The 23,153-nt window shown below is 43.3% G+C and overlaps 1 protein-coding gene across 8 annotated transcripts; it reads right to left on the minus strand.

The window, feature by feature from the left end:
- Positions 1–11,178: 11,178 nt before the first annotated feature.
- On the minus strand, positions 11,179–22,661 carry SPTSSB (serine palmitoyltransferase small subunit B). Of its 8 annotated transcripts, none has more exons than XM_030027769.1 (2): positions 22,458–22,661; positions 11,179–12,690 (listed from the first exon to the last, which is right to left on the minus strand). In XM_030027769.1, exon 2 carries the CDS (start codon positions 12,657–12,659, stop codon positions 12,417–12,419), a length of 243 nt encoding a protein of 80 aa, XP_029883629.1. In that variant the 5' UTR covers positions 12,660–12,690; positions 22,458–22,661; the 3' UTR covers positions 11,179–12,416. The 8 variants fall into 8 exon arrangements, with proteins under 8 accessions (XP_029883629.1, XP_029883632.1, XP_029883627.1 ...); XM_030027772.1 differs by lacking the exon at positions 22,458–22,661 and adding an exon at positions 22,234–22,381; XM_030027767.1 differs by lacking the exon at positions 22,458–22,661 and adding an exon at positions 22,050–22,381.
- Between the last annotated feature and the right edge of the window lie 492 nt (positions 22,662–23,153).

Genomic DNA, 23,153 nt, shown 5'->3' on the forward strand with positions numbered 1-23,153 from the left:
TCACAGCAGCTTAATTTTCAGTAGAAACACCAATAAATAGAAGCAGCATAGAATGATAAATTCATGGGAAAGATATTGCTGTGATTAATTTAACAGACACCTGAGGTCACTATTCCCTCACGTAAACTGGATCCAGGAAAGGAGGTGGCGAAGCTACCAGAGGAGCTCCTGGGACCTCTTGTCCAGTTAGAGCAGCTCTGACCTTCCAACAAAGAGGTTTTGTTCTGGTCTCGGCCACTGTTTTCATTAGCTGTGTTAATTTAAACTCTCAGGAATTTAAGAACGAAAGCAAACACAGTGTTTTACACATCTTTTTTTAAAATATTCACTGTAAAATAAATTCAGTGTGCACAACTTCTAGGACATTCTGCTCCACCAAGTCACAAATTAATAAAAATACCCTCATTTAACTGTAGAAGTATACTAGCAACATTTAGATGGGTACGTGGGAAGGGTTGCATAATAACAATGAAACACCTCTATGATCTTTACTGATGTCAAATTTAGTTTTTAAGAGGATCGTAGTGACATCTAGTCTGTATTTTTAGTTGTCGAGGTCCTGCGCATGCATACATTCCTGTCAATTTTACTCTTCTTCCCATTGCATCAAGTAATAACTTGGAGGAATGAAGTCGTTTCCATTCAGAGAGCAGACAAATAAGAGGAGCACAGTCAGTACTCAGAGCGGGGAAATAAAGGTCGGGCTGTGGCCAGGTGAGCTGTTTAAGGATGCAGGGTGGAGGCAGCAGCTCACCGCGCCAGCGGTTCTTGAAGCTGCAGGAGGTGTTCTGGTGCGGGAACAGATGGTGCCTTGCCTGCGTGTGGGGCGGTAACTCCCAGCTTCCAAATTTAGTATGAGCCAGGACCTAGCTCCCAACAGGGACCAGGGAGCTGCTTTGCTGACCAAGAGGTATCTTCCCCCCCACCTCCCCCCGGTTAAGGTTTTAATGAGACGTCGCCAAGTGGCCTGTTCCTTTAGGAAAGAAGGGCTCTCATTGCCTTTTATTGATTGCAGCTGTGAAGTTGCAAACTAATAATTTCAACAGTGCAGCGCATGCAGAGCTGTGCTTTGGCAGAGGTACTGCTGTTTCAACTTGACTTCTGTGGTCTCAAGGAGCGATATGAATGGGAGGAATAACATTAGCTAGTTCCATTGGGATACAACACTTCCAGGGGCTGCTTTCTGTGAGGTAATCTGCACTAACTTTACTGGGATAATACTCCAATTATTTTCCAGTTCTTACCTATTTCTTCAGTTCCTTGTGAGCAATCCAGTTAGCAATCCAATTTATAGTACGAGCCACAACCATTATTAGTGCTGAACTTCAGAGGCAGGAACAAAGAGAGCTGAAAAAAAACTTCTTTAAAATAGCTTTGCAACAGAGATCAGCATATTGTGACACTCCACTTTCAGCTGATCAATAGATAAGACCTGTGCGTTGCATCATCAAGCTTTAATGAGCTTTGTCGCAGCACAGATATCTGTGATTTAGTTTCCTTTTAACTAGGTAATGTGTTGCATAAGACTTGCATATAAGAGATATTTGATGCAGTGCAGGGCATACTTCTTGAATAGTGTTTGAGAGAGCAGCAGCTTACATGCAGGCTGTGCAAGGGGTGCCACAGAGTAACAGGTAAATGCTGCTGTTCGTCAGCAGAGGGGGATAATTCTCAGTCTTGCTGTGTGTTGAAGCAGCTGGGAGTAGCTGGATGCTCAGTGTGCCAGAGGCATAGGTGCTGGTTTTGTGCAAACCCAGTCCTGCTGCTGCTGCAGTCAGAGGCACAGTGGATGCATGCAGCAATTTTGTGCTGAAAGGCATCCTCTGCTTTCTAAATTCCTAGAGCCTTTTAAGAATTACTTCTATGCCTGTCATGGGGTTAGCAGCAGATGAATTTTTCTTGGTAGCCTTTAAAAACCAAAATAACCGAAACCATAAAGTTACTTGAATTGTGGTACTTGAACAAGGAGATGTCCTAGGTTCAGGAAATAGGATCTTCTTCTGGGTATTACAAGGGAGAATCCTCCTCATGTTAACTTCTGTTCTTCAACAGCTCCTGTCACCCGTATTGTGTTTATCAAACATCACAGCTTACTGTTTTTTGATAATCACAAAACCCAAAGCTTTTAGTTTATCATCAGGTCAACTTCAGCAGCTCAGCCTTTATGCTGTCTTATTAACATGCTATATTGTCACAGAAACTCACTTTGGTAATTAATTCTGCATTGCTTTTTAATACTTAGCTGTTCTCCTGAGATTGCAAAGTGTTCCTCTTTTAAAGAGGGGTGGCAGTTTTATGTGGCACTGGTACCTGCCTGTCTATCCATGAGAACCTATGCAGAAAGTACAGCCAATTCCCACAGATATGTTCAACTTAGCAATCACTTTTATTACAATTTTTCTTTTTTAGTGTAAAAGATCATGATGGGTCTTGTTACTCAGTTCAGCCTTCTTTACCCAGGTTGGGGAACAGCCATGGCAAAGATTTAATTTTAGGCAAAAGCATGGACAGGAGCCAGAAAGTGTTGCTTTAGTACTGGTATGTTTGTTACCTGTACTGGGATGCACTAGACCTGAACCTCAGACCAAGAAGTAGTTGTTTTAAAAAGGTAAATATTTGCTCATCAGAACATGATAGGATCTTAGAGACTATTGTACAGTAGCAGTTTCCTTTCCACTTGCCTTTTGTAACCTTCCATGTCTCAGCTAAAAACATCTCATCCTGGTAGCTGGCTAAAGGAAACCCGGTGAGAGGGTGGGTTGTGCTGAGAGGAGTGGAGCTGCCAGGAGAGGGTCCACACCAGTGTGAACTCTGGACCTTGGCATCAGTAAAATGAATGTATTTTTGTAGAATTTATATTTTCAGATATTGGCACTTTGAGTTCTCTTATGAGATAATATGAGAATAGCAATATGCAGGTAAAAATATTTTGCACATTGTGTCTCTTAAAAACCTGTACATAAAAATTATGGATGGTGTTGGCATTTCTTAGACTTGCCTCACTCTTGCTGGCTGGAGACAAAACCAAGCAGAGAAAAAGCCAAAAAACAGTTCAGTGAACTTGCCCTAGAAACAAACCTGTATCCCTTGTCTTTTGGCTGGGATGTGCAGTGCTTCTCCTCCCTCCATCACTGCTTTTCAGGGTGGAAACAGAGGACAGGAGTATGGTGGAGGCAGAAGTTGGGTGTTTCGATGTGGATGGAAGAGCCAAAGATTGACAGTTTATCAGGGGAAGGAGGAGTAAGGAAAGGAGACTTTGCTGGTGGAAACGGGAGGTTAAAGAAATGGAAACAATGATCTGACTTTGCAAGGGGGCTATGTGGAGGCAACTTTCCTAGGAAAGGAAGGTGATATAGAACTACAGCACTGGATGAGTTGCCTTGCACCAGACTGGAGCAGCCTGAGGTCTGCTGTAAGTATTCGTTCTCCGGAGCACAGCAGAGGAGAGGTGTTGAGTGGCTTTGCTTTTGTCCAGACTTGATGCCTTCTTCAGTACGCAATGGTAATGTTCCAGCAGTCGCTATGCCAACCTTGTTATCGCTGAAATAATCCTTGGAGGCAGGGCTGGACTGCAAAATAGGGGCACTTCAAAGGGGCCCGGGGCAGAAAGAACCTGAGAACAAATCTGCGTGATTGTAGGTAATTTGTGCCACAGAGTGTGGACTGATAAATGAAAATTGCACAAACAATCAGGAAAGGAAAACATGGAAGGAGGAGGACAGGGACACCCTGCCCACCCAGGGCTCCGCCAGACCATGTGAGTATTTTAGCATTAAGCATCTTACCAATGGTAACCTAGGACACTGCTGAAGTAGCAGGTTTGGTAAATGTAATGGCAGTTAGCTCTTTCTTCTTCTTCTTCCCCCCCCTTTTTTTTTTCCCTCCTGCTTGCAACAGTCCTCTGTGATGGTATATGCATTTTATAATTATTCGTCAAGATAAATTCTCAGGAAGAGGTGTTGCAATTTTAGTGGGTTGAATTTTTCTTTCCACCGCTCCCGTTCTTGCTGGCACATGCACAACATGGAGATCTGACACATCGCTATTAAAAGATGTCTGTGCAGGTATTGCTCAGCTATAAAATTGCAAAACCGGAACTTATTGTCTATATGATAGACTTCTAATGTAAAGGCACTGACTGTAGACTGCTCTTTGTGAGTGGAAGCTTTCAAAGCTGGTATGAATGCTTGCAGCTCATGATTTATTTAGGAGTATATGCATTTATATAAAAGATGACCTCAGTGATGCTAGTTTTGCTATTGAAGATTTCTTGGGAAACACAGGCCATGTTCCCAGGGCTGCTGCAATAAGATGCTTATTTCAGTGCCCAAGTCCTGTGTTCTTGTAACAACGTTTGGATGGGACAGATTTTAGAGAGCACAGTAATTCTGAATCGAAAGCTGATATTGAACTGGGTATGGGGCTCTGGGGTATTCTGATGCCACCAAAATATATCTGTGATGAGGAAGAGCTTTTAGATACCAAAATACTCAGATTATTGGATAGCAGATGAGTCACATCTAGCCAGATGTGAAAAGCTTTAATACATGAAGCATTTAGCATTTCTTGACGTTTCTCCACACCAAGTGTGAGACAGCACGGACAGCTGAACGCAGCGCTAGATGTAGGTACGCACACCTCGATAGTGGTCTAATTCTACTTGATTTCATCAAGTTGTGCCTTTTATCCTCATGTGAGGAGAAATATTGGAAAGGGAAGTAAAAAATATTCATCTATGATGTGGAGAGGGCTTCTTGGGAGCTGAGTATTATTTACCCTGAGTGAAATACCTGATTCGTCCTGTACTTCCCCAGGCAAGGCACCAGCATGTGTGGAGTTGGATGCGTCTACTCGATTTTCACCGTCTTTTTTCCAGCTGTTACTTCATAAATCACTCAATCTCTGTGCATTTGGCAGATAATTAGTGTATATGAGCTACCAGGCTTCTCTTGTTGTGCAATTTGTGGCTGTGGAGAATGCAAAGAACTGATACAAGCTCTTTCCTCTGCCAGCCTGATGGGTGAGGCTGTTTGCTGTGCCTGGTCACCCCGTCTTTTAATTACATTGCTGCAATCCTGTTACAGCCCTCTCTGATGTTAAGGTGCTTTATTCTGAGCCTGGCCTTAGTATTTTTGTGTCAGATATTCCATGATGTACATTTTACCTGCATTTTCTCTTCCTGTCCATTTTTTTAAAAAATCTCTAAAGCTCCTAAAGATTCATGGCATGTAACTCATCCTTGAATATGACCTTGAAATAGTGAGATATTTCTGATCTACTCCATGATTATGAAGCAAAGATAGGAGCTGTCAAAAAAAAATAACTGGAACAGCACCCAAGCTGACAATATGTCTATTCCTGATGCTGCCACAATTTACCTTCATTTTCTCCTGTCCTGCCTCTTTGCTCAGTCATTGTAAGCAAAGCAGAATATGATTTTTTTTCATACAGGTTTGCCAGATTTATCCTGTTCTCCATCATGTAGATATTTCCTCTCTCCTCTTTGTCCTGGTTCTTGGCTTTTTTCTCATGCCTGAGCATGTCTCAGCAGTAGGATACATATTTTGATGTAAAGGATATGCATGCATCTTTTTAATTTAACTTTTAAACGGAGACTAATGTGTCTTGGTAATTGAGGGGGGCTATAGCTTATATTAGGCCACATGAAGCAATTTCTACAGCCTATTTCTAGCTCGGAGCTTCTTAATCTAATCTAAAGGAGGCCTCAATTAATCCTGGTAACAACTCCAGGACAGCCCCACTTCGGGGCTGACTGAAACACCAGAATCAGCAGAGTTTATCAGCCCTTAGCTGTCCTGATGTAGCAACTACTGAAAGCAGCCTCTGAAATAAGGGTGGAGCAGACACCAATGATGACAAATGTGAACTCTCAGAGTTAATTCTTACCTCCACCTGTGAATCATAGCCTTACAGCTGGGGAGTTTCCATATAAGTTGCCTGGAGATATTTTCATAACTTGGGCTCCTCAAATTCAAAATATTGCTTACTCTAAGGAATAAATATATTAAGGACAAAATTGATCATGCTTTGAACCAAGGTGTCTTTATTTAGTTCAGGCTGAGTTTTCCTTCCTGTGTGTAAAGACAGAGAGTAAAGATGAGCCCATTTAATTTTTGGCTCTTGCTGCTGGAATTGTGGGATGAGCTCTGTGCTGTCACTGTGTGCTCATATCCAGTCTTCGGAGGAACTCAGGAACGTTACAGGCATCTCACCTCCTTTGTCAGTGGACAAACGCTGATAGTACACTGAATTCTCACTTTCCTGAGATTTAAGGTAGTTTATCTTACCAGAACATTTTGGTAATTTCAACTCCCTTGATTCCCTTGACTGCAACAAGTTTGCAACAGGGCTGCATGTTGGGTGAAGTTTGCTGTGGGTGTAGGAGCTGATGATCTGTACTTCAGAAGGAGTCTAGCTTTTCTACTGACTCCCAGTTTTTCAGTTTCTGATGAGGTTTGGCTTGGGGCGGGGAGCGCTGATGTGATCTGAATGAGGCACTTCAGGGCTTGTGCTGGAAAATTCTCCAGGCAGCTGGAGACTTTAGTGCACGCTAAGAAACACCAAATAATTTAGCTGGCAAAAGAGATAGATTTTTTTTTTTTTTTTAATCATGATTTTGTATCCCCTTCATCTGACAGACCATCCCACTATCTTTCTGGAAATAATGAGGAGCGCACCTGGTTTTGGAAGTGAGTAGGAGGGGATGTGGGAATCTCACTGGGACGGTAGGACCAAGTAGTGCATGCTTTTTCATGCAGTCTGCTGGATGCTGGTCTCGAGGCTCTGTTTTTCTCCGCTTCTGGGGATCAATGTCAGCAGCAGAAACTTCTTCAAAGCAGGAGGGCTTTCTGTGAAACAGCGGTTGCTCACTGCTCAGCCAACCCTAAATTCCATCTGGGGCGACAGCAGCGGCAGTCACTTTACAAAGAGGGTGAGTCAGGTGCAGCTGCAGCAGTGTGGGGGACTGGCAATTGCTGCCAGCGGGGCTGTGGGGCTGGGAGAAACAAGAACCTGATGTCTCCCGCTGTCATACGAGCCCGTTGCCACGTGCTCTCCTGTCTCTGAAGAAGGTAACCAATACTCCAGAAAGGAGTGGTTATCTTTGTCATGGTTTATCACTAAACTCTGCTGTTGTCAATACCTAGATGCACACAGGGAGTCCAGATAAATGATGTATCTTACGTTGGCTAGGAAGATATCTGGAGTTACGAAACAGAGAGAAATGGGCTCCATGCAAAAAAGCAGTTTGTGGTAGCATGTCAGTAACTTGCTGATATAGCTGCGGTTTGGTATTTTAGGAGTAAATAATTAAAATACTTGGGTAGGGGCTGACTCGTGCACTGCGAGAGGACAGCACTGCTTTTGGTGCAGCATTGGATGTTGAGTGTATTGTGTGATTATGAGAAAGTTATTGTGAGTTCAGTAATATTTAATTTGAAAATTAGCCTTTTGTGTTTTAATTTTCAAATGCTCAGCTTGGCACGATGCCACTTGTCCACGTCTCTGCCCCGGGGTGCAGTAATCCATCTGCAAGAATCAGCCTAACTTCGGCACATGCATTCTGGTGCTGCGCAAGTGTGATTTGCAGTTCGTATGGTTCTGCTGACTGTTACTACACCCTGCTGTACTTCTTTTACGATGGCTTAAATAGTTGGGTTTTTTTCCTAGCTTCCAAGATAATTAGGGAAATTAAACTCTAGAAATGGAGCATTGCCTTAGAAGGTGAAGGGAGACAGACCCAACATATTGTATTTGCAGTCCTCCTTGGTATGCGCTGTGTGCATGCTGGGCAGGGCTAATTCTATGTGTACAAGAAGATCAGGACAACATCTGTCCTTTGCAGTAGTGCAGCAGAAACTTCCTACCGGAGAGATCAGAGTGATTTCCCTTTACGTACCATTTTTATTTGTAGGCAAGTTTCAAAGAGGTATCTACGTGGAGGCACATTTCTCATGTGTTACAGTTTTTGCATGCTATTGATTGATGATATCTGTTTGCTGTTTTGGAAGGTTTATCTAAAACAGGGCCTTTATAAAAGCAATCATTTAAAATACATTACTAAAATTTTTCACTTCATAAAAACTTTAGGGCCTTTTTACCATTAACTGTAACTGTATGAAGCATTGTAAGTGAAAAAAAAACCCCTTTTTCATTGAATTTGCATCCAAAGCAATGATCTTAAATTATGGCCAAATAACAGCAATAATAAAACTTCAGAAAAAAAATTGTACTTGAACATCCTTAAGATTTTCAAACTTCATGAACACAGGGTCTCATTTTTCAGGGAATTCCATGTAGATGAAGCTGGACACTCAGACGCTGTCCTGTCTCTACAAGTGACTGGTTTGAACCCAGGTGACCCAAAGATGTGTAGGATAGGCAATGGCAGCACTTCCCCACCAACTGCCTTGGACTATTTTGCCAGTCTTTTCTAGAAAGATCAAGAGAAAGGATGGAAACAGAGCTTTCTCTTTCTTCTGCCAAGTAAGCAGTCAGGCCGGAGCCACTGTAAGGCTCCTTGCGGGTATGAAAAGGACTGGGAATATCACACTTCAAATAAGTTAGCACTACATTTAGTCACTGCTCGCGTAAGCTGAGTTTAGCTGGCAGCTGATCATCAGAGACGTCTGCATCCCACTGACGACCCTCTGAGATATAAACTGCTGCTACGCTATTTCAAGCTCTGCATTTCAGTTCATGTGATAAAAGGAGTGCACCAAAATAACTTAGCAATAAGCCTGCTAGATGTGCAGAGTCACTGGTGGTGATGCTGATCCCTATGTTCCCTGTGCAAGACCACTGCTAAGGAAAAGGTACCTGGGAAGTTTTTTTTAATAATCTCGTGTAAAGGCTGCCTGGAGGGGCTTCAGAAGGAAGCTTCTGGAGGTTCATGGTCTGGACGTGTGCGTGTGTAGTTGCCCTTGTTAATGGATTTGGGAGGTGATCCATGAAATTGGCCAGGAAACCTTTATGGTGGGATAAATGCTAGCTTTGATTAAATGAAATTAAGAAAATGAATTTTAAACAAGGGAGGTATGGTGCTGGCCAGCTGAGCCCCAAAATTTCTCAGCACTTAATTTAATGATGCATTTGTACTTTCAGGGTAAATGCAACTGGAACTGGTTCATCTCCCTTTCCGTTTTTGTTTCATTTATCACTGTTGATTATTGGTTCTGTTTACTCTTAACATAATCCTTTCTTCTTTTTTTTTTTTTTTTTTGGTGTAAAAACTTCCAGCTGCTGTGCTCAGCCTGAACTACAATTAGCATAGGGTAATAACGGAGCAATTAACTACAATTAACATGGAGTAATAATGAAGCAGGAGAAAAGAGTGCCTTGCCAAGGTGTTTTATAAAGAGCCCAACACTACACTCTTCACAACAGAGTTGTTGCCCATATGCTGTACATACCAAGCTGTCTGCTGGTGTTACTAGCAGCTCTCTGAAATGCGACCCTCCTCCTGCGGCTTGTTGCTATTACAGCAAATGGTGCTTCCACATTAGTGTGCAGATATAATCGATGAAAACCTCTTTCTGTCGTGTATGAATGGCTTCATCTACAGAGAAAAGGATTTCAAAACTGGAGCGGAGTTTCCTAAGCTGTGGTGTGGTCTCAAGCTGTTGAAAGTGGTGTCCCACCTTCTCTCTCTTTCAGCCAGTGAAAAAAATGTTTCTTTTCACTGCTGTGTGCCAAAAATGCTTTGAAATCTCCTGCTGGAACCCACTAATTTTGAATATTGGGTAGCTAGAGTTATTTCAGCTTTTCTACTAGAAAGGAGAAGTGAAAAGGGTTGGAAAAATCTCAAAAGGCTTTTTAGCAGGGAGAGGTTATTTTCAGCTGTCTCTTTCCTTCCTGGTGAATACCTCTTGACTCAAAACTTTAAAATTTAGTAAAGAAGCTGAAGAATGCACAGAAAAAAAGTGTTTTCACTTAAGTAAGGCTGCAGGAGCCCTCCCAAAGAGAAACTTCCGCTGTTTTCCTCCATCTTTTGCGCACCTCCTGCAAAGCTAAACAAAGGTAACAGGAATAATAAGAAAAGTGCTTTACAGGAATCCCACTATGAGAGGTCAATGGAAATTCCCTCTTCCTGAGCAAAGCTGTTTGCTTGTTCTGTTTGCTTTAAGTTAAATGTTTAAATAGCAACATTACATCGGGGTGTGTGCTCCTTGAGATATGAGACCCAGCCTTTGCATACCTATAAGAAAGTGTTTTTCCTCGTACTCCTAAAAGCAGGTCAGTTGTTTGATGCCACTGGGAACAAATAACCTTTTTGAGAAATTAAAAAATAAGATGTTATTGGAAACAGGATTGATGAGGAGATGCCATGGGATTTACATCATCACATTATCTAGTTAACAAGTAGAATCTTTTGAGGATAGGATATTGGGAAGTTTTTTTGGTTCAAGCACCAAATTGCTAGGTAAATATTTCTATTTTTTCACCTCCAACATTTGGATTGTTACTTTTATTCTATTTTATAGACTGCTTTCAAATAAATTTTCACAGGTACTTGACATTTTTCATCTCCTCCAATGCTGTTTATTACAGTAAGCATGATTATAGCTTGGTACCTCATATTTGCAGGTTAACAACTGTGATTAAACTGATACAACAGCTAAGCCTTTGGCTCCGATTTGAGCCTAAACCACTCAATTGTTGTGCCACCAGCACACACAGGTATTCATTGCCTTAATTTGAAGCACATCAGTGGCTGTCTGCAGGAGAATTCAGGCACATCCATGATCTGCTTGTATTGGCAATATGAACAAGGGGCTCAGGTGTGAGCTAGAACCTGAACACAACTAGCAAGTCTGATATGATGAATGTGGCCTCTGACAAGCAGGAGACCTGTCCATCTCCAAGAGTTGCCATCAGGACCTTGTGAACAGGTCTGTGGAGCAGGATTTTCAATGAAGTTTCTGTTTGGTGTCGTGTCCCCCTCCTCCCCCCTGGAGAGAGGAGAGGTTTTGGGCTCGAGTGCTAATGACAATGAACACGGCAGTCCACACCTGGATCCATTGAAGGGGCTCTGAAACTTTGCCCCAAAACATTTGCAACAAAATAGTCTGTCTGCCATGGTGTCAGCCTGGCCCACACACATCGAGGGTATTTATGAACGAATAGAAACCACAGGAAGAGCTGAGTCATGCACTGAAATGTTGTTTCTGAAGAATAGAATTTTATTTTTCTCTGAAAAAACTGCATACACATTTTCAGATCTGTTCAACCTTCAAAACATGTCTTGATTTCCAAACAGCGATCTTTTAAGCATGCAGGACCCCACTGCAGCTTGATAAAGAAATTAAGAGGGCTTTTTTAATCCTATAACTGTGCAAACATCATTTGGAAGCTATTTACATTTTGCACCTCTCACTTCTAATAACAGTAGCATCAGCTGTTAGATACATGCACTGTATAGCTATAACTTATGATTTGGCATTGACATTTGATTTAGGTGTAGAGTGAAAACCAAACAAACCTTCCATTGTTCAAGAAACTCCCCACAGGCAATTATAATAAACCTAATTTCTTCTTTATAAAGGAGATCTCTTTAAGCCCTCAGACTTCCCTGCAGTTATTAAAATATTACTTCCATTCTATTTTCTGGATCATCTTCTTCTGGTGCAGACATGCACTTTGCTTGCCTTGGTGAATGGGAGCACAAAGAAAAGATGTCTCAGTTTTTGTCAAAGAAGGCAGGAGTACACTGAAACAGAGCCAGTTCTGTTTCTTTCTGTCATTTTCAGTAAACTGCAAGATTACCTATAGTATGGGTTTTTTTACACTATCTTAGACCATCTAAACTCAGATGCAGCAAGTTAAATGCAAAAAGTTGGATTCAAGTTCATACTCCTGTTACTTTCTCTGCTAATTTCCTTTCCCGTCCATTAAAAAGCAGAAGTCATTAACCAGCCAGATACTTGTTAGTACTCAAATCATGCTGTATTTTACTCATCTCCTTACATTCTCTAACCTGGGTCAAGGAAGGCATGGTATGTTTTGCCATTGCACTCTGTTGGCAGAACTTCTTTGTGTATAGTGAGTGTAGTACCCCTCCTCACAGCCATCATAAACAGTCTTTGCTGTTTCATACACGCCAGTATGATTAAATTAGGGTGCTGAAAGTGGGCGCCGGTTGCATATTATGTAAACGTGGCATTCCAGGTGATGTGTTTCATTATCACACAGAAAAAGCTGGTCTGTGTTTTATTTAACGGGGACTGCACAGCCAGTAGTCAGTGCATTATTCTGGTTTTCAGCTATGGTAATTAAGCAAGCCATGTTTTGTAAGAGAAAATGGTATTTTCAAAACTGCTTCAGAATAAATACACAAAATTGAAGAAGACACTGCATTTCACAAGTTGCAAGAACTGCTGATCACTACTCAGGCAAGTTCAGTTCACAATGGAAACTGTGCTTTCGGGCTGGCTTCCGAAGATCTGGGAGAAGAACTCAAAAGCCAGGCGGACATGGATGGGGACGAAGACGTAAGCTGTGTACACCACCATAGCGAAAACAGTCACGGTGATGGTATGGAACATGGACCGCTCCCAGGGCTCCAGCACGTAGCTGCAGGTGATCAGTAGGTACTGGTAGTAGAGCCAATAGATATAGTCCTTCACATGCTTAATATCCATCTTCAGCTTTCAGTGATTTTGAGAAGATGACCTGTAATGATAAAGAAGTCTGGATTACAGCTACAGTGGAAAGAAAGACCTGGAACTAAAAAATGGTGCAGTGACCACCATTTCAAGTTTGATGCCACATGTAATTGTTACATAAAATAAAGTTCAAACAGAAATAACGCATCGGTGCCATGACCAGCCTCTGCTGCCCTGGAGCAGAGGAAAACAATCTTTAGCAACTGCTGCTTGCAGTTATTGAAGCTCTATCAGTTGGGCACTCTCAATTCCTACATTCTGATTATGAATGTGTTTTGCTATTCATTCTGCAGTAGGAATTAAAACCGCATTAGCTTACAAAGGCACAGGGTTCACGTGGAAGTCAGGGAGAAATGCATTTAAAAGGGAAGGCTTTGGGCCAGCTTCCTTAAATGTGGATGGCAGAGTTGTATGGTCTGGAATAAAGATGAGATTAAAAGAACCGCTCTGTAAAAACTCCTCTGCTTACTTCTGATGATTTTTATTATTCTGCCATTGTTGGGAATAAAGAAAAGACAAGCTATGAAAGGGAGGGAAAAAAGTAATCTCAAATAGCATAAGAATTTTTTTCAGTTCATTCCAAAGAAGTAAGATACATTACAGATTAAAAGAGTATTTAATGGAAGTTACAAGTCTAGGAAAGATTTTCCTCTCAGGTAATACCTTTATGCATTCATTGTTCCCGTCTCCACACAGAAAGGAGAACAGCTGACCAAGTATTAACTAGGAAATGGGTTTTGCCTTCCACTGCTTTTTGTTAAAATTGCTTTTCAGTATTTTAAATAATCTTTAAATTCAGGCTAAAAACATCTACTTAAAGAAAATACAGAGACAGAATGATAAGCAACTGTACAAGGCTTCACAGAGGGACTCCTTTATTTTGGGGGTTGGGTTTAAGGACACAGATGCTGACCAGGTCAGCTCATAGTGAAAGGGAATACAGCAGATTTTAGTCCTGCTGAAAAACCTTCCAATGTATCATTTTGTTCTACACTTCTGTTGCCTAAAATGCCAGGAACAGAGATGCTTAGACATGTCACATCCCTCCAGTCTTGTGTTCGTAGTGAGTTTGGGGCAACAGAAATTTTCTGTCTCTCAAGGCAACAAATACTAAAGTAGCACTGGAAAATTTGCAGCCTGTGATTAAAATAATGATGGACCACTGGTATAGGCCAAATATATTACAATATTCAGTGGTTTACTGCCTCTGGAGGCTGTACAGTATATTCTGGTGGTATGTGGGTATTTACCTAAGGGAAGACAAATTGCCAATAAAAAGGATCCCTGGTTTGTTTTGTAACAGCTTTACTTTGGTTACTGATGTGTAACTTTTTTGTCCAGTGGATGCACTCTTAAGTGCACACACCTTGACGGATCGTATTTCTCCATCTTTCTTCCTTTAGGTCACCGGTACTGCCAGTTGTTAAGGTTCAACATTCCCGTATTAAGTTGCAAACGGAGCATCCTGCCAGACTAGCTTACACCTCGCCATCTGGAGACGCTGTAAGGTAGATTTTTGCCTCTTCTTCTTTGGGAAGGCAACAACTATAGGCTCACCCTAAGCACGGCAGACTGTCTGATTGAATTGGCACTCCAAGTGCCTGTCCAATGCTGTTGATAAGGGAGCTGACTGTCTTTGCTCCCCCTCCTTCATCCATGTGCTGGCTTCTCTCCCGGTGTTTCTCCTCCCATCCCTCGGCTTCCTGTCCAGACCTCCTCGCATCTGTTCCCCGCTTGCTCCTCAACTCTCAACACCCTGATGAATGCAACCTCTTTGCTGGCAACAAGCGCAGTGAAACTGTAAACACTGTGCATTAAAAAAGGGAGGGAGGCTTGTTTGTGTTAGCAGATTTTTATGCAGAAAAATTTCTGTACTTGCCCCATCACCCACCCAGCCTTCACTTTCCACCAGCCCCTCTTCTTCTGTGTCCTCCAACCATCAGTACCCTCCCCAATATATCTTTTTTCCCTTCCTTCTCCAAAAGCAGTCCGTTTCCTTCCCTCCCATCTTCCCTGTATCTCCTAGACTACATCTCCTAGACCAGGGGGCCACCCACAATGCTTTTGGGGGACAGATCACTTCCATTTTAAGTCTAGCAGTGACTGTCTTTGCTGTGAACAGCTTTACTTGCAAGGGTACAGGCTGGGGAGAAAGGCCACCACTGGTTTCTGTCCTTGTGTGAATGGAAGATGATGCCTTTCAGATAAATTATTTTAAAGCAGAACTCAAGAAAGGCCTTAAAGCCTTGTAAATATTGCAAAGCCTGTAATAAAAATGGCATGGCTGGCAAACTGTGACTCACTGGGAGCCAAAAGTATCTCTATTTATACCTTCTGCAAAAAGAGCAGCATTTTTCAATGAAGATGTTAAGCCCTTTCCTATACAATTGAAAGGAAAGTGATAAGGGCCCTCTCATACTATCTAGGATTATGGTATTTACACTGGGGTTATACCTGTGCTAGTTAAACTCATACCTTTCTTGGGTAAATATCTGTTAAGCCTGACTGCCGCATGGAGAAACTGCAAGGCTGGAGCGCTTGCTGTGGGTGTTAAGGGTTATGAGGTTGAGGGGTGCTGCACTGGTTTTGAGGGGAGAGATCCCAGGCTAATGGAGCTTTCTGCCCACAGTGGCACATATACTTGTATATCTCAATACAGAGCTGGTGTAAGAAAAAGCCAAAGACAGGAAAAAATTCCCCAGGCTGATTTTACTGGTATTAGACCAGTCTATCAGGCTGGAGACTCACCACTATCACTTCCTAGATGTTGGTCACCAAGTCCTAGTAGCCAGCCTGTGTTTCTAAAGTTCTTCGTGTTCACGGCACAGGGGGATAACCCCATCCACAGGCACTGAGACACACCTGTAATGGGACTCCCTGGACTACCAGCAAGAATGCAAGCCGTCTTAATGCAGAGGCTGCACGCTCTCCAAATGAAAGATAGAGACTGAGATAAGTAAAAGACAAACGGTCAAATTACAGTCTTTGTCCTCACCACTAACACACTTCCACTGCATTTAATCTACCGAGAGACATTCTCCGTTAGCAGGACTGTCTTGGAAATGCAGCAAACATGAGGGCATCTTGGGATCATGCAATTCTAGATGCATAATTTATAAAAGGAAAACAGGAGGGAAGGAAAAAAAAGCCATCTTAAACCAGCTGCTCAGTCAATGAGATACAAGAATCCACTGTGTTACTGTGCCATAGATACCTTTTCTGAAGGCAACCCATTTGCATTTATTCAGGGATAGTTTTAAGCATAAGCAATAGCCCAAAGCTCCACACCTCCAGAGGTCTCAAGCAGCCTTACCACCAGGCCAATTACCTTGTAGCAATGATCAAAGGGAACTCTTGAGGCTAAAAATTCTCCATTTTAAAGAGGACTTGTCCTAGAGAGGCTTCCATTTATATTTTTAAGCATTACTGGTTTTTATTACATTAATACCACAATCAGCTGGTGCTCTGAGTTGAAAGGGCCCTGCATTATTAGCTCATCAGTTCCCAGTGTTCCAGAACAGGAGATAATTTGCTGTTATGCAATTTTAACTTAGAGTTCATTTGTCTACAAATGTGAACTTAAGTATTCAGTTGTGTTGTGGAAATGCCTTCCTGTTTCGAGGCCATGGGACTGTTATAACCAGCTATGAATAAAATGAATAGAATTCAGCTTGTAAAGCCATTAAGCAATATTCAAATTATTTTCAGCAATTTCACCTCCAAGCAAAAAAAGCAAGAAGAGGAACCTGTAAAGCAGCTTTTATTGTTTTAAGTTGCAACTTGATTTTCTTGCTTGTTGACACATGTGTCTGATTAGGGCAGCTGAAAAGATAAATCATAAAAAAAAAATAATCCCAGGTTTCATTTAAGAGCATGCCTAATCTCAAAAATTTATTAATAACCTTAGTTCCCCGTGTTAGAGCTAGTGTTTGGAGTTGTAATCTGAAGATGCCAGTGTTAGGTATATAGCATTTCTGCTTTGAGTGACAGGAGTTTGGGGGACTTTGTTCACACTAGCAGTCTGCAACTCTGACTGGTGGGCAGACAGCACCTGGCAAAATGCACCTGCTGGGAAATTCCTGTGGAAAGAAACATTCTTGCAGGGGAACCGGGATAGACTCGTTTCCAAAGAATGATTGAAAAACACCTTACTCGCTCAGCAGGAGAGTTTGGTTGACTTGCACAGAGAAAAAGGGTTTCCAACATATGTTCAGGTCTAGATAACTTTATCTAGACCAGGGAAAAACAAACCCTCGAGCTGGAGATAGCCCCATAATCATTAAACAGGTGGTCTCTGATGCTTCAAATGTAAAGTAGGGCCAAGTGTTATAAACAAGGTAGGAGGGAAAACCAAGCAAACCACCAATCCATCTTCAAAATGCAAATATTTAATTGGCTAAAATTTGGCCATTTGCTAAATAATTGCTGTGTTGACAGAAAAGCAAGAGTTGGTGGGTTTTGCAGAATCCTAAGGGACTGCACACACACTGAAGCTTAAGTAAAATCCTGCCACGAGCCCCCAAGGCTTGTATTTGGTCTTGCATGCAGGATACCTACAACATGCAGACTCCCAATAGCAGGTGTGACAAGACAAAGTGCAATAATTATTTTAAAGTTGTTGGATATGTAAAAAGTTTCAGCTTTTAGAAAAGGAATGGGTAGTCATCCCTCTTGGGTATTGAAATATATATCCTTTCTGCAAGTTATATATCTGTAATTGTGCTTACTTATTTGTAACTTTATTGTGTTAAGTGGGCTTGTTCTGCTGTTAATGAGACAGAATATCCTGACTTATCCAAGGCACCAGTCTTGTCCCTCTTAATGCTAACATAACTCTGAGATGAACCCATTGATTTTATGTAGACCAACATTTCTGTAAGTGCAAATGGAACAACAAAGGGATTCACATTCCCAGTCCATCCTGCATTTTATTTAATATGTTTTATTCAGCGACCACCAAGCATAGTGCACAAGGAATGAAATACAGGTCCTGTGGACCAGTAATCAGGAAGAAATTTAGATGAGGCAGCAGTTAAAATTGTGCAGAGAATCCAAACGCCAGCATTTCCCAGGGACACCGTCTCAGTCTGTTCCTCTATTGCATCTGTGCTGCTCAGATTGCCCATACGCAGCATGGCCCCTGGCCTTACAGCATCAGCTCAGTCTAGAAAGCTGCCTATTACCTACTGACAAGCAGAACCCTCAGGTTACTGTAGTACTTACACATGGATGTTTAAATGTACCCTAAAGCTTGTTTTCACAGGGAAGTAATGCCAGAAAGAATGTGAAAGAGAACAGCAGCAATAAACCCAGCATAACTCCCACTATGGACAATTATGCACCACTAAAAATGTCTTTACTTATAGATTTTAATAAATAACCCCCTTCCTCTAACTCTGGAGTAAAAATGCACAGCAGCAGTGAGGCCATCTCTTGTTTCTCTTCCTCAGCATTCATCTTCCTGAATCAGCAGCTCATCACACGCTAGGCCATACATTGCTGCCAGCTACTGTGCTACAGGAATTGTAAACTCTTCTTACGTACATGTTCTTGCCACCATCCGTGCAACACCAGAATGAAGTTCAGAGCTGGTAAAATTTTATTGCTGTACATGACTCATATTTTGCATGTGGGTGAACATGGTTTGACTGCGCCTATGGGTTTTTTTTTTGAAAAAAAAAAAAAAAAAATCTTCCAGGAGTGGAAAAATACTTCAGGAGTGAAAATGGTAAGGCAGAAAAGGCAATGACATTTTCAGCCATGTTTCTGCTTTACCTTGCTCAGAAGAAAGAGCTCCAGCAGCTTCCTGATCTGTCAAGACTAACCTTCCTTCCTGCTGACCTTAGCGGTAGCATAGGTGCTATGTTTCTTTTAAATGGAAAAAGTTACATAACGCATACAAGACCTAGGAGTCTAGCAAACACCTTCCGCTGCTGACGAAAAGACTTCTTTTTACGTTTGGTACCTTCAAGCAAGGCAGCAAAACACTCACCGAGTGGCACTACAGGAGGTGGCAATGCCACACCTGCACAAAACCTGACCCAGACTTCCTTGTCTCCAGTTCTGAACACAAACCTAGTCCTCAGGTGCACATCATGTGTGTGCTCCTTCAACAGCTCTTCAGTAACACTGTGGTCCCAAGCATTGGTTTGGTGCTGGAATTTAGCTGCATCTGTAACTGGAGGAAATGGATTCTTGTCAGACTATCTCTCCACCTGGATTGCAGTACACCCAGATGATTTCTGAAATACTATTTGCTCCTTCACTCAAGTTAAGTACACAGATCAAGTGTATGATGGCCTACAACAATGTGAGAAGTGAGAAGTAATTTATATATATAAAAACTATATTAAAATATATAAGATAAAAATATATAAGATAAAACATATTTATTATATATATTATTATATATAAATAAATTTAATATAAAACCGTTGACCCTCAAGAAAGGAGAGGATGATCTGCGGCACCCATAGGGATCTCATTTGGAGAAAGGCTCCCAACCATTCAAGTAACAGCACAGCAGCTGAAAGCAGTTAGTGTCTAGACTGATTTCATGCCTTAAGTACTCCCTGAAAACTGCAGGCTGCTCCTAGCAAAACAACATTTAAAAAAAAGAAAAAAAAAAAATCAACTCCCCCTAACTTTGAAGCCTGGCTGATTTATTTGCACACTCTTACTCTACTGAGGCACAGAAGAAGAAGGTGCAGCTTCTCTGTAACAAAAACATTCTTGGAGCAGCTCTGTCCCATTTTCTTCCAAAGCTAAATTAATTTTTCAGAGGATTTTCTGTTCTTCCCTCCTCTGAAGTTTCCTCAGTCATTTTCTTACATAACTAGCTGCTTCTTAACAATTTATGTACAAACCCCTTCCTTTCCAGCTTCCTCTGGGCTGAGCATGTTATGGGCTCTAAGTCCTCCCCCTGTGACAGGACTTGCACATTGGAGCAGAACTGGCCTTTGGTGATAAGCTCAGCAAAGACAGGTAAATTGGCAAGTTGAAATCTCAGGGCAAGCTCTCCCTGTATTTTCAGTGTAAGCATAGTTTATTAACATCATTTTGAACAGAGCTGATTCCCAAAGAAGAACTCAAGTTTGTGACTAGAGACCAGCACCACATTTAAATTGAGAGTTCTTGAAGAACTGTTCCAGGAGGTATCTTTCAGGGGTTTTGGCTTTGCTCTTGGTGACAAGCCTCAGTTCCTGTGAGTCTTTTCAGATTTGGGACATTGGCTAAATCCTTCAAGGGGACTTAAAAGTGATGTGTAAACACACCACTCCATAAACAAAATAGCTAAGATGTCTGGGCTCTACAAAAATATTTACTTTCAAATACAGTTCTTATTTTATTCAGATTTCTTTGGTTTGCTTTGAGTCATTTCTGAAGCAGCTGAAAATAATAGCTGGTCTTGGGTTATATGTAATATGAGAAGGTGAATACTGTCATAGTTATGACAGGTATTAGCGGAAAACAGGTCCCGAACTCTTGTGCAAGTGCATCTCCTTTGAGATCTAATGAAAGGAAGCAGTGTTGCACCATGCTGGTTATTGGTCTAAAAGGGGAAAAGAAAAATGAAGTGAGATACTTGCAACAGATAAGAAGTAAAAAGGGAGATTCACATTTTTCACAGAAACTGATTTAACCCCATATATGCAGTAAGGAACAACCTCCTTCACAGACCACTTCATCCCTGTGAGCAAACAGTTTTGAACACAGGAAACCATTAATACAGCAGAACACCCCTCAAATGTGGGGAGAGCAAAGCCACCCTTAATTTTTGGAGGGGAGAACACAAGAAATACTCTGGCAGGTAGTGGGGCAAGACAAGGCTCTTCAAAGTTGCAACAGACCGCTGTGCCAATTTCTCCTGAAAAGCGGTAGGGGCTGGGTTACATCGTGTTTAACTAGAGCAGATGGCATGGGTAAAGAAAAAGGAGGAGGTCTCCAGAGTGACCTGCTGACATCTTATTTCAAGTGCTTTGCACATGCCTATATACACGCAGACGAGGCAGTGGGAACAGAGAAGCGAGCACCTGCTAAGCAGGGCAAGGTGGGTTCCCCTCCGCGGGGACACAGCTCAGCATCAGGTCACAGCCCAACAGCATGGGCTCCTCTCTTCCCAGAGCCCTGGTTTGGGGAATACTCGCTCAGCTCTACACCAGGAACGTGGTCAGGCTTGAGGTACGCAACTACTGCACAAATTAAAAGCTTGGTAGAAACCTGATTAACAGAACATCGTGCAGGGCAATGGATGCTTTTTCCTATCAGCCAGCTGGAGCACCTGAGTCTCGGTGCCATTCACTACATCACAAGTCCTGGACACTTTTTGGGCACAGGGGTGATGAAGCAAGTGCTCCCCTGGCCCTGAGCTGCTCCCCAGGCACCCTTTCACCACATCTGCCATTAGTGCTGGATGAACAACGTACATGCTCTGTGCAGAGCCTCCCTGCATTTCTCTGCCAAAACCACACCATCTAGAAATCGCTCCAAGGACTCACAGAATTGCTCTCAAGGCATAGTTATTTGTGCTGTACTTGTGATATTCATGAGCATCCCAATTCCTAAAGCATTTTAAAATACATGGTCCAAAAAGAACCATGCATGCTGATTAAGTGGAGCAGTAGCATTTATTACAGGGATTCTCCTCTATACTATCCCAGCTCCACTTATACAACAGGAAGGTACTCTTGCACCTGCTTGACACTGGAAGCAACCAGCAACTCTAAGAAAACCAAAAAGCAGAAATCTGCAAACACTGGGTATTGCCACCACACTGGTATGAGCAGTACCTTCACCTTCCCTCCTCCGCCACTCCCCACCTATCTCAACCTTTTCACTTCTGGGTCTTTGACTTGTTTTCGGCAAATCCCCGCTAAGGCGAACCATCTTCCTGACAGCTGCACCAGCAACACCACCTGGAAACCTCTGACCGCAGGTCTACAGCAACAAGTCCAGAGAGCGCCTTGCTGAAGGCTGTGGGGTCCTTCTGCAACACCACCAGCCACCAGCTACCTTGCGGAAGGCACGCAGAGCAAATTCTGGAGGCTCCGCTGCTGCCACCCCTGCTCCAAGGCCTCTCCTCCAGCGCTTCTTACCGAGCTGCTGGAGAACTGCCGGTGGCAGCGCAGACCACGCGGCTCCGCTCGCCCAAGGTCACCGGCCCCTCCGTTTGGGGAAGCCCTACACCGATGCCCTTGGGCGAGCGGAGCAGGGACCGACCGCCTGCACCGGCTCCCCCCCCCCCCCCCCCGCCCCGCCGCCTTTCCCCGGGAACACCGGGACCCCGCACCGCCCTCACCTCCGCTCCGCGGGAACTCCGCGCACCACCGCTCCCCAAATAAATTTAAGCCGCGCTTAAATACCTACCGCCCCGCTCCGTTCCCTTCCCTTCCTTCCGCGCCCCGCCGGCCGCGGCCGCGCCGGGGGCCGGTCCCCGCCGCTCCGCACCGCTCCGCACCGCTCCGCACCGCTGCCGCAGCAGCCGCAGGGGAAGGGAAGCGGAGTCTAAGGCAGGTTCGGGGAAACCCGGTGGGATTTAGCGGGTCGTCACCTCCCGGGCGCCGGAGCGGCGATGTTGTTGAATGTTTGCCTGCGATCCTGCGTCTATAGGCGGCAGCTGTTTAATGCACTTGCGTAATGCGCTTCGCCTCCCCGCTGCGGGAAAACAGGGACGCTCCGGAGAACCGGACACCGGCTGTACCAACCCTCCTCCCCTGCACATCTGGCGCCAAACCGGCTTTTGGTCGCTGTTATCGCTTGATGTGATCCGCGTACCTTGCCAGAGATGAGCCGGTGATGTAGTTTAGAAGGTGGCCGGGGGAGGCTGGCTGCGCCAAGGGGTGCTGCTCCCCGCCTCGGAGGGGCTGAGTGGGAAAGACCTGAGCGTTGCAAGGTGCTGCGGCAGGGCTGTCAGAAACCGGGGTTGCTCACGGGCGTGTGAGGAGGGAAACGGTGATAATGTATCAGATGAGGCGTTTCCAGAAAAGAGAGATACGGATGGACAAGTATTTACAAGACTTTCTCTGAAATCCCGTGAAATACTACGTGGCGCTGCTAACCGTGAGGCTTAGGTTTCCTTCGTTTATTCTGCTCCCGATACAAAAAAGCACGATCGCTACCAAAGAGCTACTTAAGAACTTAACTTTGCGGTATAAGTCAGAAATAAAAGTAACAGAAACGCTTTGTTCGCTGTTTTCCCCTCGGGCAGCAGGGTACCAGGTACAATCTCATTCACTAAGCAAAGCAGTCACAGAGACCTGGTCTTGACAGGCTGATCCTATTTCTCAGCCTTCAAAACTGTTATTATGTGACACTAATTAAGTGATAAATGACTGGTATTAAGAAAGGTTGGGTTTTGTCTTGTGTTCTTTCATTTAAGATTATGGTTTTTGCTGCTGGGCAATGGCTTCAGCTTTGAGGCCAGCGGGGTAGCGCTGCTTGAGATGAGGGATCCCCAGATTGCTCCTGGTG

This window comes from Aquila chrysaetos, chromosome 10 (genome assembly GCF_900496995.4).
Source record: "Aquila chrysaetos chrysaetos chromosome 10, bAquChr1.4, whole genome shotgun sequence".
NCBI classification, from domain to species: Eukaryota; Metazoa; Chordata; class Aves; order Accipitriformes; family Accipitridae; genus Aquila; species Aquila chrysaetos.

Coding starts and splice junctions, on each gene's coding strand:
- SPTSSB (XM_030027769.1), bottom strand. CDS start 12,659: ATGGATATTAAGCATGTGAAGGACTATATCTATTGGCTCTACTACCAG.